At 38.3% G+C, this 20,746-nt stretch overlaps 1 protein-coding gene and 1 long non-coding RNA gene across 7 annotated transcripts in view; one reads left to right on the top strand and one right to left on the bottom strand.

Annotated features, from left to right (window-relative positions):
* The window catches only part of LOC113677741 (uncharacterized), a 26,820-nt gene extending 7,959 nt beyond the window's left edge, over positions 1-18,861 (bottom strand). Inside the window, exons 1-11 of one of the 6 annotated variants that reach the window (XM_089210185.1) lie at positions 18,698-18,861; positions 18,552-18,624; positions 18,198-18,274; positions 17,779-17,844; positions 17,140-17,212; positions 16,371-16,436; positions 15,615-15,687; positions 5,450-6,088; positions 4,360-4,461; positions 3,866-3,970; positions 2,839-2,931 (exon numbers count right to left, since the gene is read on the bottom strand). In XM_089210185.1, coding sequence (XP_089066311.1) covers positions 2,839-2,931; positions 3,866-3,970; positions 4,360-4,461; positions 5,450-6,083 — 934 coding nt within the window. In that variant the 5' untranslated portion in view covers positions 6,084-6,088; positions 15,615-15,687; positions 16,371-16,436; ... (3 more) ...; positions 18,552-18,624; positions 18,698-18,861. Of the gene's footprint in view, positions 1-2,838; positions 2,932-3,865; positions 3,971-4,359; positions 4,462-5,449; positions 6,110-12,316; positions 12,362-15,614; positions 15,690-16,370; positions 16,437-17,139; positions 17,213-17,778; positions 17,845-18,197; positions 18,275-18,551; positions 18,625-18,697 lie in introns of those variants that run through there. The other 5 variants (XM_089210184.1, XM_089210186.1, XM_089210187.1 and 2 more) reach the window with 5 other exon arrangements.
* LOC149043462 (uncharacterized) lies at positions 15,929-20,746 on the top strand. The gene is made up of 3 exons (XR_016187880.1): positions 15,929-16,225; positions 19,090-19,213; positions 19,575-20,746. It is a non-coding gene; the product is annotated as an uncharacterized LOC149043462 (long non-coding RNA).

The following is a 20,746-nucleotide window of genomic DNA, read 5'->3' as shown; positions in this document are numbered from 1 at the left end:
AGACAACCCTCTTGCCAAAATTGACTATAACAGGGTAGAAGCTAGGCTTCACGTTTCTCTAAAACAACGTTTAAGGTTATTGTAAGCAAATCCACGCTTATGAATATCGTCTAACGGAACTGCCGTGAAGGAGGGTAAAGAAGAGCATAAAAATAATCCTCAGGTATACACTACCCAAGAGGGTATAGAAGGGATTAAAAGTAACCCTTAGGTATACACTACCCAAGAGGGTATAGTAGTGATTTAAAGTAACCCTTAGATATACACTACCCAAGAGGGTATAGTAGAAATTAAAAGTAACCCTCAGGTATACACTACCCAAGAGGGTATAGGAGACATTTAAAGTAACCCTTAGGTATACACTACCCAGGAGGATATAGAAGAGGTTGAAAATAACCCTCAGGTATACACTACCCAAGAGGGTATAGAAGAGATTGAAAATAACCCTCAGGTATACACTATACAAGAGGGTATATTTGAGATTAAAGGTAACCCTCAGGTATACACTACCCAGGAGGGTAGAGTAGAGATTAAAAATAACCCTCAGGTATGTACTACCCGAGAGGGTATAGGAGAGATTAAAAATTAACCCTCAGGTAGGAAACGAAAAAATTGAATTCACACTAGTTAATATCAGGGGACCGTTCTTTGCCTGGACTCTTTCTTTTGACTGAAAGTTGAGGTATCCACCGTTAACTTATATAATCATTATCCTTTACTGGTTCCCGAATGTCTTTGTCAAGCTCAGCTATTCTTGACCGACATCTCTGCAATTCCCCATGATTATTCGACCAGAGGCATTTCCCGCCTAAAGTGTACGGTCGAGAGCGATTTGATTTAACAGGGTTATTGTCGAAAACGTGAAAAGGCTGTACCACGCTTCCTAATTAAGTCACGGATTATTCACTTGATTTAACGATTCTATTTCAACGCTTTGGTTAACTCCCACTCACAACTCTTGACTTATTCGAGAAAAAACGCACTGAACGTCCGCTGTAAGCAAGTGGAACAATGTCATATAAGGGGCGATAAAATACGTGCCGCATACATCTTGTTTGTTAAACGAAATCACTTATGAATGTCAATCAAATTAAGAATAATTGACGTATCGCGCAGTTTCCAACATTACATTTTGAGACCTCACGAATGCATCTGCAGGAAATTCTCGCTGTCTAATTAATCCAGCACAGAGACCAAATGAGCATACAACATGTTTGGTGACGTGGTATTTAACGAACAGCCTTTATTGGCGCAGTTGAGAACTGCTGGTGGGACAGAACGTATTGCAGTCATCGGGGAATCGACGAAAGACTTCGTTCTTTGCAAAAGCAATCGGCTTGATTCCACATTAACTTTTCGTTAGCACATCTGGTTGAGACTGTATCCCGTAACTCTAGAAAACTCAGCCGATCGATCGAAGACTTTGGCCTCCATGAAGAGATTGCGCCAAGTGATTCCGTTCCAAGATTTATTGTGGTTTCGTAATTGAAATTCGCGCTTTTAAAATTAGATGAGGTATTAGTTATCAGGTGAACCTTTAAAGGCCTGTTAACATGGAGGTGGGTGACCCCGGGTAGTTGAGGTAACCCGCCTAGCCGTGGTCGAAAAATAAAACGCGTTTACATGCAATCTTGCAACCTCGGGGTGCTGGGGTGAGGTGTCTTGAGGTTGTTGTTGCGCTTGCAGTTAGGGAGTTTCAGCATAGGCGTCCCAAGCTCACATCTCGAGAAAGACGAAAGATTAATTCTCGGACACATGTGTACTTATTCATGAAAGCGTCACGCGTTGTGTTACGCGGTGTTAGGTTACGCGAGGAATCGTAGACTAAATACGCTATAAGGAATAGTTTGGGAAACGAAATGTGGTCGATTTACAACGCTAAATATTCCAAAATGTAAAAATTTTACACTCCTTGTGTGTCCGTTGCGGTTTCTGGTAATTTCTACCATGAGACGGTTAAGAAATGTACAAAGTTTTAAAACATACGTGTTGAGCTTTATGCCATGAACGCGACCCCGGCTAGGTGGGTTACCCCACCTTGGGACGTTTACATGGCAAATTGTCACCCCGGCATACAAGGTTACTCTATCTGGCAGACCGGGTAACCCGCCTTGGTGGGCTACCCCACCTATCATGTAAACGTGATCAAGATAAAATGAGAGATTATATGGAAAGGCTGGTAACCTCACCTAGGCGGGTCACCTCACCTACTTGGGGTCCCCCACCTCCATGTAAACTGGCCCTAAGTTAAAATCAACAGGTTTTAATAACCGCATTGACACCTACCGACTGCAAGCGTTAAAGTAATTCTCTACACCGATGACAGAAATGATCGCGCCCCTGTAGAATGCGTGCTGCGAATTCTTTTCGGGGCTAAAGCTCCTCATGAGATACCGTGCTGCTTACAACTGAACTACGAAGCCACACGTTGGATGTGAGGCAAATTATGATGGGTTTATTTTTCCCATGGAGGCATCTGATTCAATTTGTGATGAAATAACAATTGCTGTAACTGATTCCTACCCCAATATTTCAAACTAATTTAGTGTAAATATACGTTCGCTCGCAAATGCTGCAATCTGATTGGCTAGGCTACTCACTATTTATTCCGTGACAGATAGAAAGAAATGTAAACAGCACAGGGGATGGCCCATTTGTATTAATATTCAATAAAAGCACGAGCCTGCCTTTTTTCCAAGTCTTGCATGACTTTTAGATTAAATTAAACTTTTGGATTTTTCGCTCTCAGTTTCATGTGTGATAGCTGATTCAAGCCTCGCCCTCAAAAACTAACTGGAGCCAGTATTCCAATTGTCAGTTAGTTAGCGCAGTACGCACCTTGCTGCTCAGTTGCTCTTTGTTGTGCCACCAAATCGTCCAACCTGTGACTCACGTTTCGAACATCAATTTTGATTTGATCAAGGTAATCCCCTGAGGATGAAGATTTCAATATTATTAGCGGAGAAGAAGCGTTAACTGATGGCCACTCCATTTAAAATACATCGTGTATGAAAAACAATAAACTTTTCAAAAATAACTTAACGTCATTGCTAAACATTAACATTAATTCCCATCTCTGTTGTGCAACATATCAAATGGCTTTGGCAGAGGTTTCAGTAACTATTTCCACATGTGGATGACGATGGTTTAATAGGCGGCTATGCCCGGAAGAGGACTGTAGAGCAAAACCTAAACATGATAGCCCCGCCAGTTGCACAAACGGCGATGAGAGGTCTTATTGCAAATCCTTCTAAAGAGCATCTTTTCGCACCTTCAAGACACAGGTCTACTTTCAGTGAAAATTAAGCATTATTCATCGCTTATCTTCAGAATTTTCATTCAAATTTTTGTTCTTTATAATCTGTTTCGGAAACAAACAGCACCTTTTTATTGTATTGTTCGTGATTTCCGTGCGATCACATGCCAAGTTTTGCTAGTACATTTGGCTAGTTTATTATGTGCAGTTTGAGCCTCGTTGGTTTACAGACTTTGGGGCCGCTCCTTTAAACGAGTTCTAACCCAAACCGCAGTTTTTACACAAACAATGAGACACTTTAGTCTCCCTTATCGTTCTAAACAACATATGGCAGTTTGCGGCCTTTCCCTTGATCTAGGCGGTTCAGAAAGCCGCAAAACACCAGAAGAAAAATTTATCCTCCAAATCGGCACTCTTAATCCCTACGGTAACAACGAGCGCTTTTCTTCTTTCCACGAGGTTATATAGGTTTAATCTGTTTTAATGTAGTTCACTCGAAAAATGCAACGTTCTTCTTCTTATGAACACTCACGTAGAAATAACTCTCCCAAAGCTTAGCATTTCCATAGATGAATCGCCCTTAAATTCATAGCTGCCATAGGGACTGACCTTGAAGTTGCGTTTCCTCTTGTCGGGCCATCATGAAACTCTCCAACTTGTCATGTATGTTTCCAACTTCACTTCTCATCTGATCAATGTCATTTCTTACTTTTTCTAAAGTTAAAAACACATATTCGTCTGAAACAAGTCCAGGTTTTTGTTTCTTCTACTTTAATAGAAATAGCCGAAATTCGTTTATGAAACAACCAACATTGGAAAACCAAAAGACCTTCGTTGATTTGTTCTTAATCTATCTGGGAGTATTAGTATCGTTATTTATTACTAATTTCTTTTTTTGGGGGGGGGGGTCGGGGGTCGGGGGGGTCGTTTGCTACATTTTTATCTACCATTAAAATGATCGCAGTGCATGCAGCAATATGCACCTTACTACGCTATGACTGTTGACGGGATAGAAAGTTTTGAAACATCTCTCATACTGCACTCGATTTTAAAAGGTTACTGTTAATTGATAAGTGACCGAAGAAATAGCATCTAGAACTCACCCTGATCTTGTGCTTCATGTTGCCGAACCATTAAAGTGTCCAGTTTATCACGTAGGTTTCCAACTTCAGTTCTCATCCACTCAAAGTCATTCGTCAGTTTACCTGAGGGTAAAAGCGTATTTCAGAGTTTTATGGGTTAGGGCTTTCCCTTAGAAATTGAGTCTAAATCCTCATTGAAACGATGAAATTTCCTCTCAGATACAAATAACACTCAAACAAGCGTTAAAAACTAACAAAGATTTGTGCTAAAGATTGATAAACCTCATGCCAAAAGATAATCTATTTTCGATCACAGATTAAGCGAGAGGGATGGAGTTTCATAAAAAACTTACCTCGATCCTTAGTTTCCTGTTGTCGAGCCATCACCGTATCCAATTTTTCCAAAATATTTCTAACCTCACATCTCACCTGATTAAGGTCTTTTTTTATGTTTAATGTGCATCCTGGAGTTTTGTCTCTCCATCTCTTTTATTTTGTTTTTTTTTCTTTTTCACACGCTCGGGACAAAACGAAAAACATCTTTCTCTGTATCTTTTACCAAGCTTAAAATTTACCATCTTTCTTATTCTTTATAAAAACATGTCGCTATCGACGTTGCTGATCCTAGCAGCATGCAGGACGCGTGTCATATATGAACTGCGTAATGGGCTTAGCTCACTATAGAGTCTCTGTGGCTCAGTGGTAGAGCATTGGTACGCGGAATCCAAAGGTCTGAGGTTCGATTTTTCATGTTCCATGCTCGTAACAAGAGGAAAAATATATTTTTCTTTATCTTGAGCTGTTTTTGAGAATCTTTGATTTAATCAAGCGGTATATCCCAAATCGGATTTTTTTTCTTAATCTTCAGCACCTGTCTGTTTACCATTGTATCGTGATTGGTTTTATTTTTGCTTCTGATTAGATGAAGATTTGCTCGAATATTCTTGACCAGTATGAATTATGGCGACTGTAGATGACCAGTGGGTAACATTAAAAAGTTGTAACTGATGCATAACTACAGAAATCAAAGCTTAAATGTCCGGGCTGAATTTGCCATTCCTCCTGGCACCTTTTGCTTGATTAAGGTTGCATTCTTCAGAATTATATTTACCTTCAATATCTTGGATCTTTTCTTTAATATTGTCTTCATCTTCCTTCCACTGCTTCAGCAGCTGCCTGTAGTGTTCTTCAGTGTCAGGGTCCATGCACCCATTCTTAAGCTTACTGATAGCGGCTCCATAACCTGCTCCTACCAGTCCTACTATGGCATTGCTAATCTCCTGCCAGTAGTTGTTGAATGCAAAATCGTCCACAGAGGCTTGGCTAGCATGGCCATACACAGTATTACGGTAGTATTTCAGCCTGGCGATGTTAGCCTGCTTACTCACGTCTGCAGGAGGGGGAAGACTGTCCCATCCGGTGCTGGGAGGGGCCAATGTACAGATGTTCCTCAGTAACACCATCAGTAGTGTGATATCAAACTCTGCTGATGAAACAGATGATGGACTAGTTGGATACAGCTTCCCCCATTGCGTAGCATTCAAGACCCTCTTGTACTTTAGAGACTTTAGTGTTGCATGCACTGGGTGACGCCCCAAAACTGTGTGAAGTCCTGCAGGAGGGTGAATGGCATCAAAAGTGTTTCTCAAGGCTTTGGATCCAACATCCACCAGAAGGCGACAGAGTCGAGCATAGTTGGTTGTCTCCTTGGTAGAAGGAAACGCTGGTGTAGCAGCTGATGCCATGTGCCCTTGTGAAGATCAATTTATCCCTACAATGTGAGATTTTTCGTGGTGAAACTTTTTAGGCAACGGGGGGGGAGCAACTAAAGTGATGAGGTTTTTGCCTGAATCACGGAGCAACCTCTCGTGAATTATAAAAAGAATCAGTGAAAAAAATTAATTTATCATGCTACAAGGAACTCTGGTAGTCTATTTTTTTGGGCACCTTAGAACTAAACTTCTACGCAGCACTCTTAAATAAATTTTTTTTCACTGATTTTTTTCCATTTGCACAAATTGCAGAACCAAAAGGCAGAGAATTTTAGTGGTATAAAAGTACAAAGGACAATGGTTGTAGCCTAACTGGAGGGACTTTGTGTTTGAATGCAGGGCAGGCTATCAACCATTGATCTGGTGTGCTTGGAATAGTTAATCATTTAAATCATTCATTAAATTGTTTGCTGTTTTCGAAATGCTTTGGATGCTATCACTGACTACAATTAAGCTCCACTTCTGATCCTCCATCACCCGAGAAGAGAGAACCAGTGAACTACATTCTACTTTATCATAAAATGTGAAACAATTACTGTTTATGTCAAATTACCTGAAAAGTTTGTGAAGACTTCAACTAATTTTCAATATTTATAAAAATCTCATGATAAGTGCATGTGTTTGTGGTCTTGAATCAATCCAGCTTGTTTACTACACATAAGAGTTATGTAGGATTAATACTAATTATCAAGTTCATTACTTTGATTTGTTTTTGGGTAAATCATAATAATTCCTTACTCTACAAAAATTTCCTTTACAGAAAGAACTGGCCACCAAGACTAAAAAACATCTAGGAGGGAAGCTGAATGGTGCTTCAATTTCTTTCTAAAATCAACAAATTAAAAGCAATGAATAAGGGGCAAGTTTCTGAAGAAATTTTAGTGCTACTTTAGTGGGGGGGGGGGGGGGGGCTTTATCAACTAAAATGTATAACATATATATAGTAAGTTATTTTCCCTTAGTACAGTGTCGATATGTAAAAGAAGAGCGCGATATATCTGGACCCCTAAAGAAATTAACATTGTCCAATTTATTTCATGGTGCATCCTTTCTTCAACATCACCCCACAATGGTGCTAGCAGAAGATGCAACCTCTGCCTCAAAGAAAAATTACTTATCGTTTGCCAACATGAATTATCATCACTCAATAAAAATAATGAACTCGTGTCTTCATGCCGCCACAGAAACAAAGCATTACTGCGTAACAACTGATGAACAAAGCATTTACATTTACCGCCACGCCTATTATGCAAATTAGTAAAGTATATAAATGATGGTTGCGAATATTCTTGACAATAGAATCCCCAGATGAGTGAGTAATCATGAAACAGGCTTGTGATGTGATGAAATTATAGTCTCTTTGTTGTTTTCCCTATCTCAATTTATGTATAAAATAAATTGAACATTTAATCTCAGTTGAAAATTAAAGTAAATACTGAAGGGCATGTTAATTGGCACAGTATGCAATTAACACATGTAATACACCAATTCTCCAGATCCACAAATTCTTTTGTAATCAAAATCAGGACAAAGCAAATTTTCTACCTAATTTTAGAGGAAGTACTAGCATCATCTTTATAATAACTATTATAGTTTAATGGAGGTACATGTAATATTAGGTGTATCAAAGTAGTGCAGTAAAAGGATTATTAGTGATTTCAATTATACACCTCCATAAATATTCTTCAAAGTTTACAGCCTTAACATATTCAAGAAAAAACAATCCCTTTCTTCCAGTCCAATAAATGGTTAAAAAAAAACCACAATTATTCGATAGAGAATTAAATGAAAAACCAAGAAAACAAACAAACAAACAAAAAAGCAATAGGCCCATATATTGCATGTATCTGAGAGCTAGATTATGGTAGTAATAGTTTAGTACTCGTTTAAAAATTGACCCTCTTTCAGTTTTTATCAAGTAAACTAAACTAACAACAGAAAAGAGCACCACAGGAAGTTTTGCAACTCTTGGAAAATCTTCTTAACTGACACAATTTAATTGCCATCCCGTTTCTACTTAACACTTCAAATCTCACATTTAGTCTTCTTGAGTTTCTCAAGTGACTAGTCTTCTCACTTCTACATGACCTGCACACAACTTATGTTTCTTCCTAGAATGAACAGATCAATTACTAAAATAGCCAAAAATGTCCTTGTGCTTGATGTCATTGTTATATTATTAATCAATCACCGACATTGTAGAGGGGGTGAAAAGGCTTTTTTCATGATGCGGGAATAAGTGTTTTTAATTTTTGCGACCTGTAAAAATACGAAAGTAAAACCCCATGAACTGTGAACTTTTTTGCTTTTCACAATACGTGAACCTAAACGTTGACTCATTATTTTGTGATGCAATTAATCTAAACTTTTTGATGTGCATGTAACCTGTGCAACACCCCCCCCTTCACCCCCTGTTCAAACATATCAAGCTTAAATAAGCCAACAATTCTTATCAACCATGATATAGCTATCAATCAGGATTTCACATACTTAATGAAAATTAAGAGTTAACATCACTGAAATGGTCAAGAATTCTTAGTATATCTGTTCATTTGAAATACAGTGTTCTTACTGTAGTGTTTAGACATTTCGTTACTGTTATATAGAGTCATCGGTCCAAAAAAAGAAAAAAATAATTACGGTATTATAGATTAAAGAAACCTGTTGAGTTTATCTGCACTTATCTGGGTATTAACAGGCCATCATTACATTTGGCGACGAGGATGATTTTCCAAGTGTTCAAAAATTAAATTCGTGATATAGTTTTTATCGAGAAGGAAATCATGCCCGCGATTGGAACACCCGTTGAACAAGAAAGCAACCCAAGCGCTCCATCGTCCACCAACTCAGGTGGGGCGAGTGCAAAACAGATCCTGGAGGTCCGTGACCTTCCTTGCTTTGACCCCAAGGGAGAGCCGAACTAGTTGTCTGTTCGATGGAAACGTACTTTTAACCTGTATGTGACCTCGAAAGGAGTAACCAATGAAGGGCAGAAAGTAGCGTTGCTGTTACATTCAGGAGATACTGAGTTACAAGAAATTTATTACACTCGGGTGTCTGAAGATCAAGATACTTCATTTAACGATTGCGTTGCAGTCCTGGATAACTATTTTACACCGAAAGTTAATGTTCCATTTTAGCGACATGTTTTCCGCCAAATGCAACAGATGGAAGAGGAAACTATCGATCAATTTGTGTGCCGTATGCGCCCGAAGGCTATATCCGTGATCAGATCATCGAAAAATGCAGAAATCCAAAACTTCGTCGAAAATTGCTCGAGAAACAAGTGAACCAAACTTGACTGTGCTGCGAGAGACTGCAAGAGTCCATGAAGCTGTTAACACTCAAATGCAGTCTATGGAAAGACCTGAGCAGGTGGACAAACTGTCTCCGAATGATCGACAAGCAAAGAAAAAGGGGACAAAAGGAAAGAAACCTGGAAAAGAAAGGAAATGCTACCGGTGTGGTGGAACTGGTCATCTTCCACAGGACAAGAGCTGTCCAGCATTAAACAAGACTTGTAATAAATGTGGTAAAAATGGTCACTTTGCGGATTGTTGCAAGAAAAATTCAATCAAGAAAACTAGTGGAAGAGACCGTTCAGAAGGAGCTAGAAGGAACTTTGAGAGTGAAATTCATTGTGAAGAGTCAGGAGAAAAGTGTGTGGATGAGTTTACGGTTGTTGAAGGTCATGGTAAAGCTCTGCTGGGAAAGGACACAGCTGAGAAGCTGAATGTGTTGAGAGTTGGACCTCCGAACTCACCACAAGCATACTCAATCACAAGTGAAGGAACTTCTGTGGACATTGTTAAGAACTTTGCTGATGTTGTTTGTGGAGTGGGTAAATTGAAAAATTTTCAGCTTAAGTTGCATGTGAACAAAGATATTAAGCCTGTTGCACAGCCTGTCAGAGGGTTACCCTTTGGTTTAAGTGACAAAGTCGACAAGAAACTATGAAAGAAGACATCATCGAGGAAGTGCCTAGTGGTCCAACAGAGTGGGTCTCACCACTGGTGGTAGTACCAAAACCTGACGGAGACAAACGGGTCTGTGTGGATATGAGAAGAGCCAAAGAGGCAATCAAAAGAGAAAGGCACCCTATTCCCACTTTTGAAGAGGTTCTACATGACGTAAATGGGTCAACAGCGTTCAGTAAATTAGACTTAAAGTGGGGCTTCAACCAGGTGGAACTTGAAACTGAATCGCGACGTATTACAACCTTCATTACACAGCGGGGTCTTTTTCAATATAAGAGGTTAATGTTTGGAATTACCTCAACTCCTGAGAAATATCAGAAAATCGTCAAAGATGTGTTAATTGGCTGTAAAGGAGTTGCAAATATTGCTGACTACTGATCATCCATGGATGTGGAATCGAGGAGCATGATGAGAATCTGCTAGCTGTTCTGCGCCGTCTCAGAGAACGTGGATTGACTCTTAATGAGAAGTGTCAGTTCAGACTTCTAAAATTAACTTTCTCTGGACATGACTTGAGCAGTAAAGGAATCGCTCCTAGTGAAGACAAGGTGTCTGCAGTTGCCAAGTTCTTGCCAGATTTTTCCCAAGTTGCCGAACCGCTCAGAATGCTGACGAGAAAAGACCAACAGTTTATTTGGGAAGATGCTCAACAGAGATCTTTCCAGAAACTGAAAGATCTGCTAACCCGAGCAGAAACACTTGCTTACTTCAAGAACGAATGCAGGACACGCATTGTTGCTGATGCTGGTCCCACAGGCATAAGAGCTGTCCTCACTCAGCTGCAAGATGGCCTGTGGAGAGTAATTTCCTATGCATCAAGAAATCTTACCGATGTCGAAAGGAGATATTCCCAGACAGAAAAAGAAGGTCTTGCCTTAGTATGGGCGTGTGAGAGATTCAAGCTGTATGTTTTCGGTCGAGAGGTTGAGTTGGAGACTGACCATAAGCCTTTGCAATGCATTTACAACAAGTCTTCAAAGCCATGTGCACGAATAGAACGATGGGTCCAACAGGGTATGGATACCCATTCAGCCTTAAGTCTGACAATGCACCGCAGTTTGTGTGAGAGGAGTTTGAAAACTTCCTGGCTACACATGGCATCCAGCATCCAGAACTTTCCACTCCTTTGGCCTCAGGCTAATGACGAAATAGAGCAACAGAACAGAACTTTGCTAAAATCACTCAAGGTAGCTGAAGTAGAAGGGAAGAAATGGAAAGATGAATTGGATGAATTCTTGCTGGCCTATAGAAGCACCCCTCACAGTAGCACAGGGACAACCCCAGCATTTCTTATGTTTTGAAGAGAATTGAAGACAAAGCTTCCGGAACTGCGTCCAAACAAAAGTCTTCTGGATGAGAGCACGAGAGATCGTGACTGGAATCAAAAGCTTGCAGGCAAAAGGTATGGTGACAAACAACGGCAAGCTGTCGACAACCAAATGACACATGGAGACAAGATTCTTCTCAAGAACACCAAGCAATCTGGAAAGTTAGCTGCTAACTTCGAGCCCAATCCCTATACTGTTCAGACAAAGGCAGGGCAAGAACTAACCTTGAAATTGACTGACGGTACAGTGCAGCCGAGAAACTGTTCATACAACAACCCCACAGGAACCAGACAACTGTACTGGAGCTGAAACTCTAGAGGGTCGTGTGGTCCCACCCTTAGTTGCTGACACGGCAACCACGACTGAGCCAAAGAGTAGACCGTCTCGAACTGTACGGATGCCAGGTAAGTTTAAGGACTTTGCGTTAAATAGGTGAACAATTTTGAAAGACAGTGCACTCTTAAGATTGTTTATGTTCTGAATAAGTGAACAGTTTCTGAGAGACAATACTCCGTTTAGACTGTTTATTGAGTTAAATAGACAAATTTTGTCTAAGGTTTTCACTTTTCGTTAGTTTGTTTCTTTTCACAAAGAAAGCAAATGTAGTGTTTAGACATTTCGTTACTGCTATATAGAGTTATCGGTGCAAAAAGAATCATGGTACTGTAACATGGCGTGCTCGCTGGTGTAGATTAAAGAAACCTGTTGAATTTATCCGCACTTATCGGAACAATATCAGTATCTGGGCAACTGCCCACCTACCCCTCCCCTAACCCAACATTAACCCTAACTTGTTATCAATTGACTGTTGTTGAGTTGGGGGAGGGGTAGGTCAGGGCAGTTGCCCAGATACTGATGGATCCCACTTATCTGGGTATTAACAGGCCATCATTACACTTACCTCACTTGAAAACCAAGACATGCACCTGGAAGAGGTGACTTCTTTCTGAAATTAGGACAGATGCCAATTATTAACATCTTTATGTACATATTTAGTATAATAATAAAAATCATCTTATATGGATTTCTATCATTTTAAAGTAGTAAATACTTTCACTCCAAAGATCTCATTAGTTAAATTCTCCTCACTATCTACCATACAATTATCATAATGTTATAAGTATTTCAGATAAACTTATCCTATTTTTGATATTTTTCTTTATTCTCATCCCTTGTCTGTTTTATGTTGTATTGATATTGTGAGGAGAAATGATTTCTTGATCACTAATGTGGGAGTATCAATTATTGGAAGATAATAATCTACTAATAATCTACTATGTCCTGAACTTAATAACAAAATAGGCTCACATTTTCACTTTTGTTTACCAGTCCATATGTTGCTGAGGATGATTACAATCCCCTACTGCTCTGCAGACTGTAGCATTACAGATAGACTTGGTCTAGTAGATTTATACTAGTAATAAGTATTAGTATAATAGGTAAGGTGATTAACATGCACACACTTTTGTCAGTCCAGGATAATGTGTCATTATTCTCACTATTAAATCACCCATGCACACATGCAGTGATTGTTGCAGGAGCCCTAAATTTAAAAATGGCTGCCTTAAATATATTTCAGAGGAAGCAATAAAAGTGATAGAAGAAAATTAAATTGTAAAGAGCACAAAAGATGCCCCTGAGTTTGGAAAAAACACTTTTTAAAAGAAAAATATGAAGTTCTTGCTGATTAAATCAAATAAAACTGCCACCCTAGGACTACTGGCTTATCTTGACATGATTAATCATCACAACATTGTAACAAAATGTGCGCACTTTCTTTATTTACAGAATTTACAACAGAATTGGAAAGGACCTGAACATTTGTACTAAAACAATTATTCATCTCAGGTCTGGCAGCGCACAGTGTTGAAAAATCCCCTTGTCTTTGTTTCAGGAGTATTCAACATTATTATTCACTTTGCCTTCAGTGAATAATTGCTTATTATCAACATTATTAGAACAGTATATGTATGTGAGGCAAAAGAACTTAAAAGTAATTATCTTTATCTACTGTACCAAATAATTTTCTGCCAAGTGACATGAAGATTCAGATATTTACTAAAGTATATCCATGATTATTGACTGAATTGGACAACACATTAAGTCTAATTGTCACCAATTAATCATAACTATTACAATTTCCGAGAGAACAAATGCAAAGTTTTAAAAGTCCTCCTAGTCAATTCTGTGATTGTTGGATTTAGTTAAGTGGACTTAACTTGAATGATTGGCTGCTTTAACCGTCCGATTACCGTTAGGTGTCTTGTGTCTGATCATTAGAGTCAAACCTTGACTATCTGGACCACCATTATCCAGACTTTTCAGTTATCTAGACTTACTTCTCTGCTCCCATTTTGTACGAACATTTATATTTATATTTTCGATTATCCAAACCCTGGATTATCTGGACCATAAAGCCCATGAGTTTCCAAAAATCTGGATAATCAAGGTTCGACTATACAGCCAATTGTCCATTTACACTGTCAGATTAAAACTCTGTAAAATAATTACTGAAAAATAAAGCATCTAACGCACCAATTACATTTGAGGAAAGTAATTTATAATTATAATAATAATTCCCAAACTAATCTAACAAACAGTTATTGAGAGTGATTTTTTACTAAAAATTAGAACCTGCCATTCACACAACAAATAACAATATAAAACAACCGCACATACATCAATAGACTAAGTAAAGAAAAGTGGTAATATTGAATGCCACACAAATGAGTGATATAAACAACAACATGCAATTAATACTTAAAAGCTTGTGTTGTATAAACAGATAACACTACAGAAACAAAAACATTTTCACTGTACAGCGGCAGGAGTAATATTATAACAATAGAACCCTTAACCCTTTACACCCTAACATTAGTGTTCATATTCTCCACACTGATCTCTCTACATTTCCTGTGGTAATGACAAGGAGAATTTGGTTGACAATCAGGAGCTTCTTAAATTGATGATTATTTCTGTTATTCTCTCAACCCTTAAACTTTATTCAAGGGTGATTAACTGTGACGAGAAATTAGATGTCAGTCACTCTTAGCGGTTCAAGGGTTAATAAACTGATGAAAATCTTCCATCTGGTTTTTAAATGCATATTGGTTCTGTGGTCACAATTTTAGGTGTTAGAGGATTGGACTCAACTAGTCCAGTTGACTGCCAAAACATACAGAAAGATTTAGATGCGTTAACTAAATGGGAGAAAGATGAGCAAATGTTATTCAATGTTGATAAATAATTGTTAAAAAATATGAATTTGCTATGGCGTACTTTATTCTGAAAGCGAGCATTTCCACTGCTGGAAAAACTTTGAAGCAAAGTCAAAGGGAACAAATTGAGTCACTCTTAGGGGTTTAAGGGTTAACAAAACTGATGAAAATCTTCCATCTGGCTTTTTAAAATGCATATTGGTTCTATGGTCACAATTTTAGTTGTTAGAGGATTGGACTCCAGTGTTAATATTATGCGATTTATTAATAAGAACATGTTGGTTATTGAAAATGTTGATTTCAGTCTGATGAATGAATTCATGTTCAAATACATGCTGCCCCACAAATATTATATTACTTTCAAATGTTTTTCTTTTTTTCAGATTAGCTTCAATGCCGTTCGGCTTTAAAAATATTATATGCAACAACTGCAGCCTGCATGAAAAATAAGCTGTGAAACTGACTTTCTTGGCCCCCACCCCTCCCTCCATACTCAATTTCCAGTCTAAATTCCACATTCCCAATCAAAAATCCAACTGATTGCAAGCTACAATATATCACGATAGACGCTTGAATCCTAATGCTTATTGCATCTTTAAATCGTGCAAGAAAATCACTTTCTTTTTTGACAATGCGGCAAAAAAGACAAATTGATTCCTAAAATAGATCGGTTTGAGGAATATTTCCCAAGTCTTTCCATTTCAGACTTTTTCACTTTCGATTTCCGCTTTCATCAATTCTCAAAAAAAAATATTTGACTCTAGCATGTTTGTGTCATGCGTCAGACAAAAAAAAGACCACTTTAGAAATTCACATTTTACCCACTGTAAAATTTAGATACACATACCAATATGCTTGCTGAGTTTAAAGAACTGGGAAGCTCTGACAACGATTATTGACGGTGTGCGTTTCTTTATGTGCGATTTGTAAATGTCCCCATATAAATATTTTACGATGATTTGTTAAGATCGTTCTTCTTACCTTAAGCTTCAAGCTTCTCTCCTGATATAAACACAATCTGTCACACAACGCTTGAAATCGATTCCACTGACAGCTGTTGGAAAAAAGTGATATAAATTCAACTCAATCAAATAAAACCGCTCGGTTTCGATTTTCGATCAAATATCTTAATTTGAAGGTCGTTCTTCAAATCGGCTGTCTCTTACCCGTGCCTCTGGACCCAAAACTCATTTTTACAACTCAAAAAGTGATTGGCTGTCTACGAATTTTAAAGACGCTGCATTTAGTTCGCCTCCGTTGGTTTGTAATGATGCAATGCTTCGAGAATTAGGGCGTCGTCTGTCAGATCACGCCATCACGGATAATCATACGTCAATCATCGTATACCAAAGAATCAAAAGCACTCATCCGGATGGCTGAGTCCAACAGAACAATGAAATGGCTGTTGTAAAATGCAAATGTTACGACAAAGTTCCAAAATACTGCAATCCCTGGGCCTTTCACCGCCAAGATTTCATTAACAATATTCCTTTTTGTTTTGAGCGATAAATGTGAATAGTGTATAGTACGTATGGGTCTGTCGATTCTTGGAAAGAGTCAGGTGTTCATTAGTCAGCCCCAAGAACATATAGGTAGAACAGAAGAGTTGAAAGTAATAACTTCAGCGCTTGTTGAGTGACTCAATTTGTTCTTTAATATGATATACTGATTTTACGTGATCAACTACATGTATACGTGAATGTTCCCTTATTTATAAACTCAGTGGATTAAACTTACCTTCGCAATGACCTTTTCTTCGTTAACCAGTGTTTACTGTTGTATCTTCGAAGAAGGAATGGATATCTAAACAAAAAAATAACAAGTTAACATGTACAGAGAATCTCATGATCAAACTGTGAACTGCCATCTTGTTGTTGGTTGACGTTGAGCCGTTTGTCTGTTCACGTGAACATAATCTCAGTGAAATATTCATCGTTCTACTTGTTCTACTTCTACTCGATATTTTGATCATACTTGAGTGCAATGCTTGAATTTTGGAAGACATACATGCATTTAAAGATCAAAAATGGAACAAACAAAACATGTTTTAAGATCCTCGACAAGGACGCCGTTAGAAACATTTCAATTTAAGGTTGCAAGGTCTACCACTCGCCAGTGATGGAGCTTATGACAAACACAATACCTAATTCGTGTTACTAACACTTTAGTCTGAAGCATCCTTAAGCTACTCTTCGCTTGCAGTGGTTTCAGTGTAAGGCCCTAAGCACCGAAATTGCTCTGTTGAATTATGTAGCAAACATCAAACTAACTGAGAAGTGACATTGACTTTGACTCTGCGTTATATGTCAGGCAAAAAAAGACCACTTTCGAAATTTAGATTTTACCCACAGTAAAATTTAGCTTACATATTCCAATAAACTTGCTGAGTTTAAAGAACTGGGAAGCTGTGATAAGAATTATTGACGGTGTGCGTTTCTTTATGTGCGATTCGTAAATGCCCCCACGTAATTATTTTACAATGGTTTGTTAAAAGCATTCTTCTTACCTTAAGCTTCGAGCTTCTCTCCTGATATTGACACAATCTGTAACACAAAGCTTGAATTCGATTCGACCAACAGCTGTTGGAAAAAAATGATATGAATTCAACTTAATCAAACAAAACCGCTCACTTTCGATTATCGATCAAATACCTCAAGTCGAAGGTAGTTCTTCAAATCGTCTGTCTCGTAACCGTGCTTCTGGCCCCATAACTAATTTTCTACGCGTCAAAAAGTGGGTTGCATTTAGCTCGTGTTGCAGTGTTCGAGAATTAGGGTTGGCTGAGTCCAACAATATTACGGCTGTTATAAAATGAAAATGTTACGACAAAGTTCCAAAATACTGCAATCCCATGGTCTTTCACTGCTGAGATCTCTTTAGTAATATTCCTTACTGTCTCATTGTTTTGAGCGATAAATGTGAATCAATGTAGAGTACGTATGGGTCTGTCGATTCTCGGAGAGAGTCAGGCATGCATTACTCAGCCCAAAAAGATGAAGATAGAACAGAATAGTTGAGAGTAATAACTTCAGTGCTTGTTGAGTGACTCAATTTGTTCTTCACTATGATATACTAATTTTACGTAATCATCTACATATATGCGTGAACGTTTCCCATATTTATAAACTCAGTGGATTAAACTTACCTACGCAACGACCTTATCTTCGTTATTCAGTATTTACGGTTATATCTTCGAAGAAAGAATGGATTTCTAAACAAAAACATAACAAGTTAACATGTACAGAGAACCTCATGATCAAACTGTGAACTGCCATCTTGTTGTCGGTTGAGGTTGAGCCGTTTGTCTATTCACGCGAACATAGTCTCAGTGAAATATTCATCGTTCCACTTATTATATATTTTAATCTATACTTGTGTGCAGTGCTTTAATTCTGTTGGATATATGCGTGTTGGAAGATAAAAAAGGGAAAAAAGGCATGTTTTTAGACCCTCCACAAAGGACGCCGATGGGAACATTTCATTTTAAGGGTGCTAGGTCTACCACTCACAAGTGATGGAGCTTATGACAAACACTATGCCTAATTCATGTCATATCTTACTTACACTTTAAGCCGAAGCGTCCTTAAGCTACCCTTCGCTTGCAATGGTTTCAGTGTAAGGCCATAAGCACCGAAATTGTTCTGTAAAATTATGCAGCAAACATCAAATTAACTGAGAAGTGACATCGACTTTGACTCTAGCATTTTTGCGTTATACGTCAGACAAAAAAGAACTACTTTGGGAATTTAGATTTTATGTGCAGTAAAATTAAGCTTACACATACCAATAGGCTCTCTGATTTGGAAGAACTTGAAAGCTGTGACAAGGATTATTGACAGTGTGCGTTTCTTTATGTGCGATTCGTCAATGTCCCCACATAAGTATTTTACGATGGCTTGTTAAGAGCGTTCTTCTTACCTTTAGCTTTGAGGTTCTCTCCTGATATAAACACAATCTGTCACTCAACGCTTGAAATCGATTGGACCAACAGCTGTTGGAAAAAAATTGGTTTGAATTCAACTCAATCAAATAAAACCGCTCGGTTTCGATTCTTGATCAAATACCTCAAGTTGAAGGTTGTTCTTCAAATCGTCTGTTCCGTGTCCGTACTTCTGGCCCCAAAACTAACTTTCTATATGTCAACAAGTGAGTTGCTCTTTTCGAATTTTAAAGACGCTGCATTTATTTTGCGTCCGTCGATCCAGTGTTGATTTGCAATGACGCAATGCTTCGAGAATTAGGGCGTCGTTTATCAGATCACGCGATCACAGACAATCATGCGTCAATCACCTAATACCAAAGAATCAAAAGCACTCATCCGGATGAATGAGTCCAACAGAACAATGAAATGGCTGTTGTAAAATGCAAATGTTACGAAAAGTTCCAAAACACTGCAATCCCAGCTAGGCCTTTAACTGTTAAGTTCATTGGTAATATTCCTTACTGTCTGTTTTAGGCGATAAATGTGATTCAATGTAGATTACGTACGGCTCTGTCAATTCTCGGATAGAGTTAAGCGTGCACTGCTCCAAAACAGGGAGATAGAATGGAAGAATTGAAAGAAACAACTTCAATGCTAGGTGAGTGACTCAATTTGTTCTTTAATATGATATACTAATTTTAGGTGATCAACTGCATGTATGCGTGAATGTTCCCTTATTTATCAACGTATTGGATTAAACTTACCTTGGTAATGACCTTATCTTCGTTGCTCAGTGTTTGCTGTTGTATCTTCGAAGAAGGACTTGATTTCTTAATGAAAACAAATAACAAGTTAACATGCACAGAGAACCTTATGGTCAAACTGTCAACCGCCATCTTGTTGTTGGTTGAGAGTGAGCCATTTGCCTGTTTACGCAAACTTGATCTCAGTAAAATATTCTTAGTTCTCCTTGTTCCATTTTTTGATCTGAAATTGAGTGAAATGCTTGAATTCTGTAGGATATGTGCACGTTTCAAGACCCTCGAGAAAGGACGCCGTTGGAAACATTTCAATTTAAGGGTGCAAGGTCTACCACTCACAAGTAATGGAGCTTATGACAAACTCGATGCCTAATTCGTGTCATATTTAAGCTTTAAGCTGAAGCGTCCTTAAGTTACCCTTCGCTTGCAATGGTTTTAGTGTAAGGGCATAAGCGCCGAAATTGCTTGTAAAAGTATGCAGCAAACATCAAATTAAGTGAGAACTGACATCGACTTCATTTTGTGACTAAGGTGTGCTACGTTTAGTTACGTGAAAAATTACGTGGAAAATTCTCAGCAGAAAGGCTGTTTGTTTCCTTTGATCGCGTCGTGGAATTACATTCCTCGCGTAATTTGCGCAAATGATGCGTGTAGAATCTAATCGAGAGAGAGATTTGTAGAATACGAGAGACAGTGTACCTCATCGAAGGGGTTTTACAAAAAAAACTGTGGACGTTTAATACCAGACAATGAGATCACGATTTGATCAGGCAGAATGCGGCCTATGAAAACCGAAAACTGATATCGGGAAATTCCCTTGTTGTCATTTATTTCGCCTAATAGAGGCTATCGGTGTTCATTACCCTTCAAATATTTGCAAAGTGCAGGAAACTGAATGGTTTACAAAAAGCTTACCATTTGCTGCGTGGGATGTTTAGTATTCTCTGGTAAGACTTTATCAACAAACAAACATGTCCCTTCTGTAACAACCACAAAGCGAGTAGATAGAAAAGAAGGGGTTGTGGCCTTTTTTCGAAATATTCATTGTCTCTTGAATATTTTTTACATTACTCACCTTCTCCCATATCAGTGACCACTTTCTTTTTCGTATTTGTTGTAATTTTGGTATTCCAACTTCCTGTAAAATATCATTACATTAACTAATTTTTCTTTGTAATCAGTGATGCAATCAGTTTAGCATATATACCCTTTCCTCAGGGTATTATGCTGAGCATCAGATGAGGAATACATTTCCACACCTTTTCTCGGCCACATCGAAAAAGTGGTTTTTTTAGAGGTTCTTCGTAGCTAGCGTAACACAGGTTTTATTTTGAAGAACTCTAGTTTCAGGGTGCACATATTGAGATTGTATAAGGATGTGTGTACTAGAAGACTTACTGACTCATCCCAAATAAACTTTTCACATTAAA

The sequence above is a fragment of the Pocillopora damicornis genome, chromosome 6 (assembly GCF_964200805.1).
Source record: "Pocillopora damicornis chromosome 6, jaPocDami1.2, whole genome shotgun sequence".
NCBI lineage: Eukaryota > Metazoa > Cnidaria > Anthozoa > Scleractinia > Pocilloporidae > Pocillopora > Pocillopora damicornis.
The sequence above is the reverse complement of the archived record's forward strand: the minus strand, read 5'-3'. Positions and strand labels throughout refer to the sequence as shown.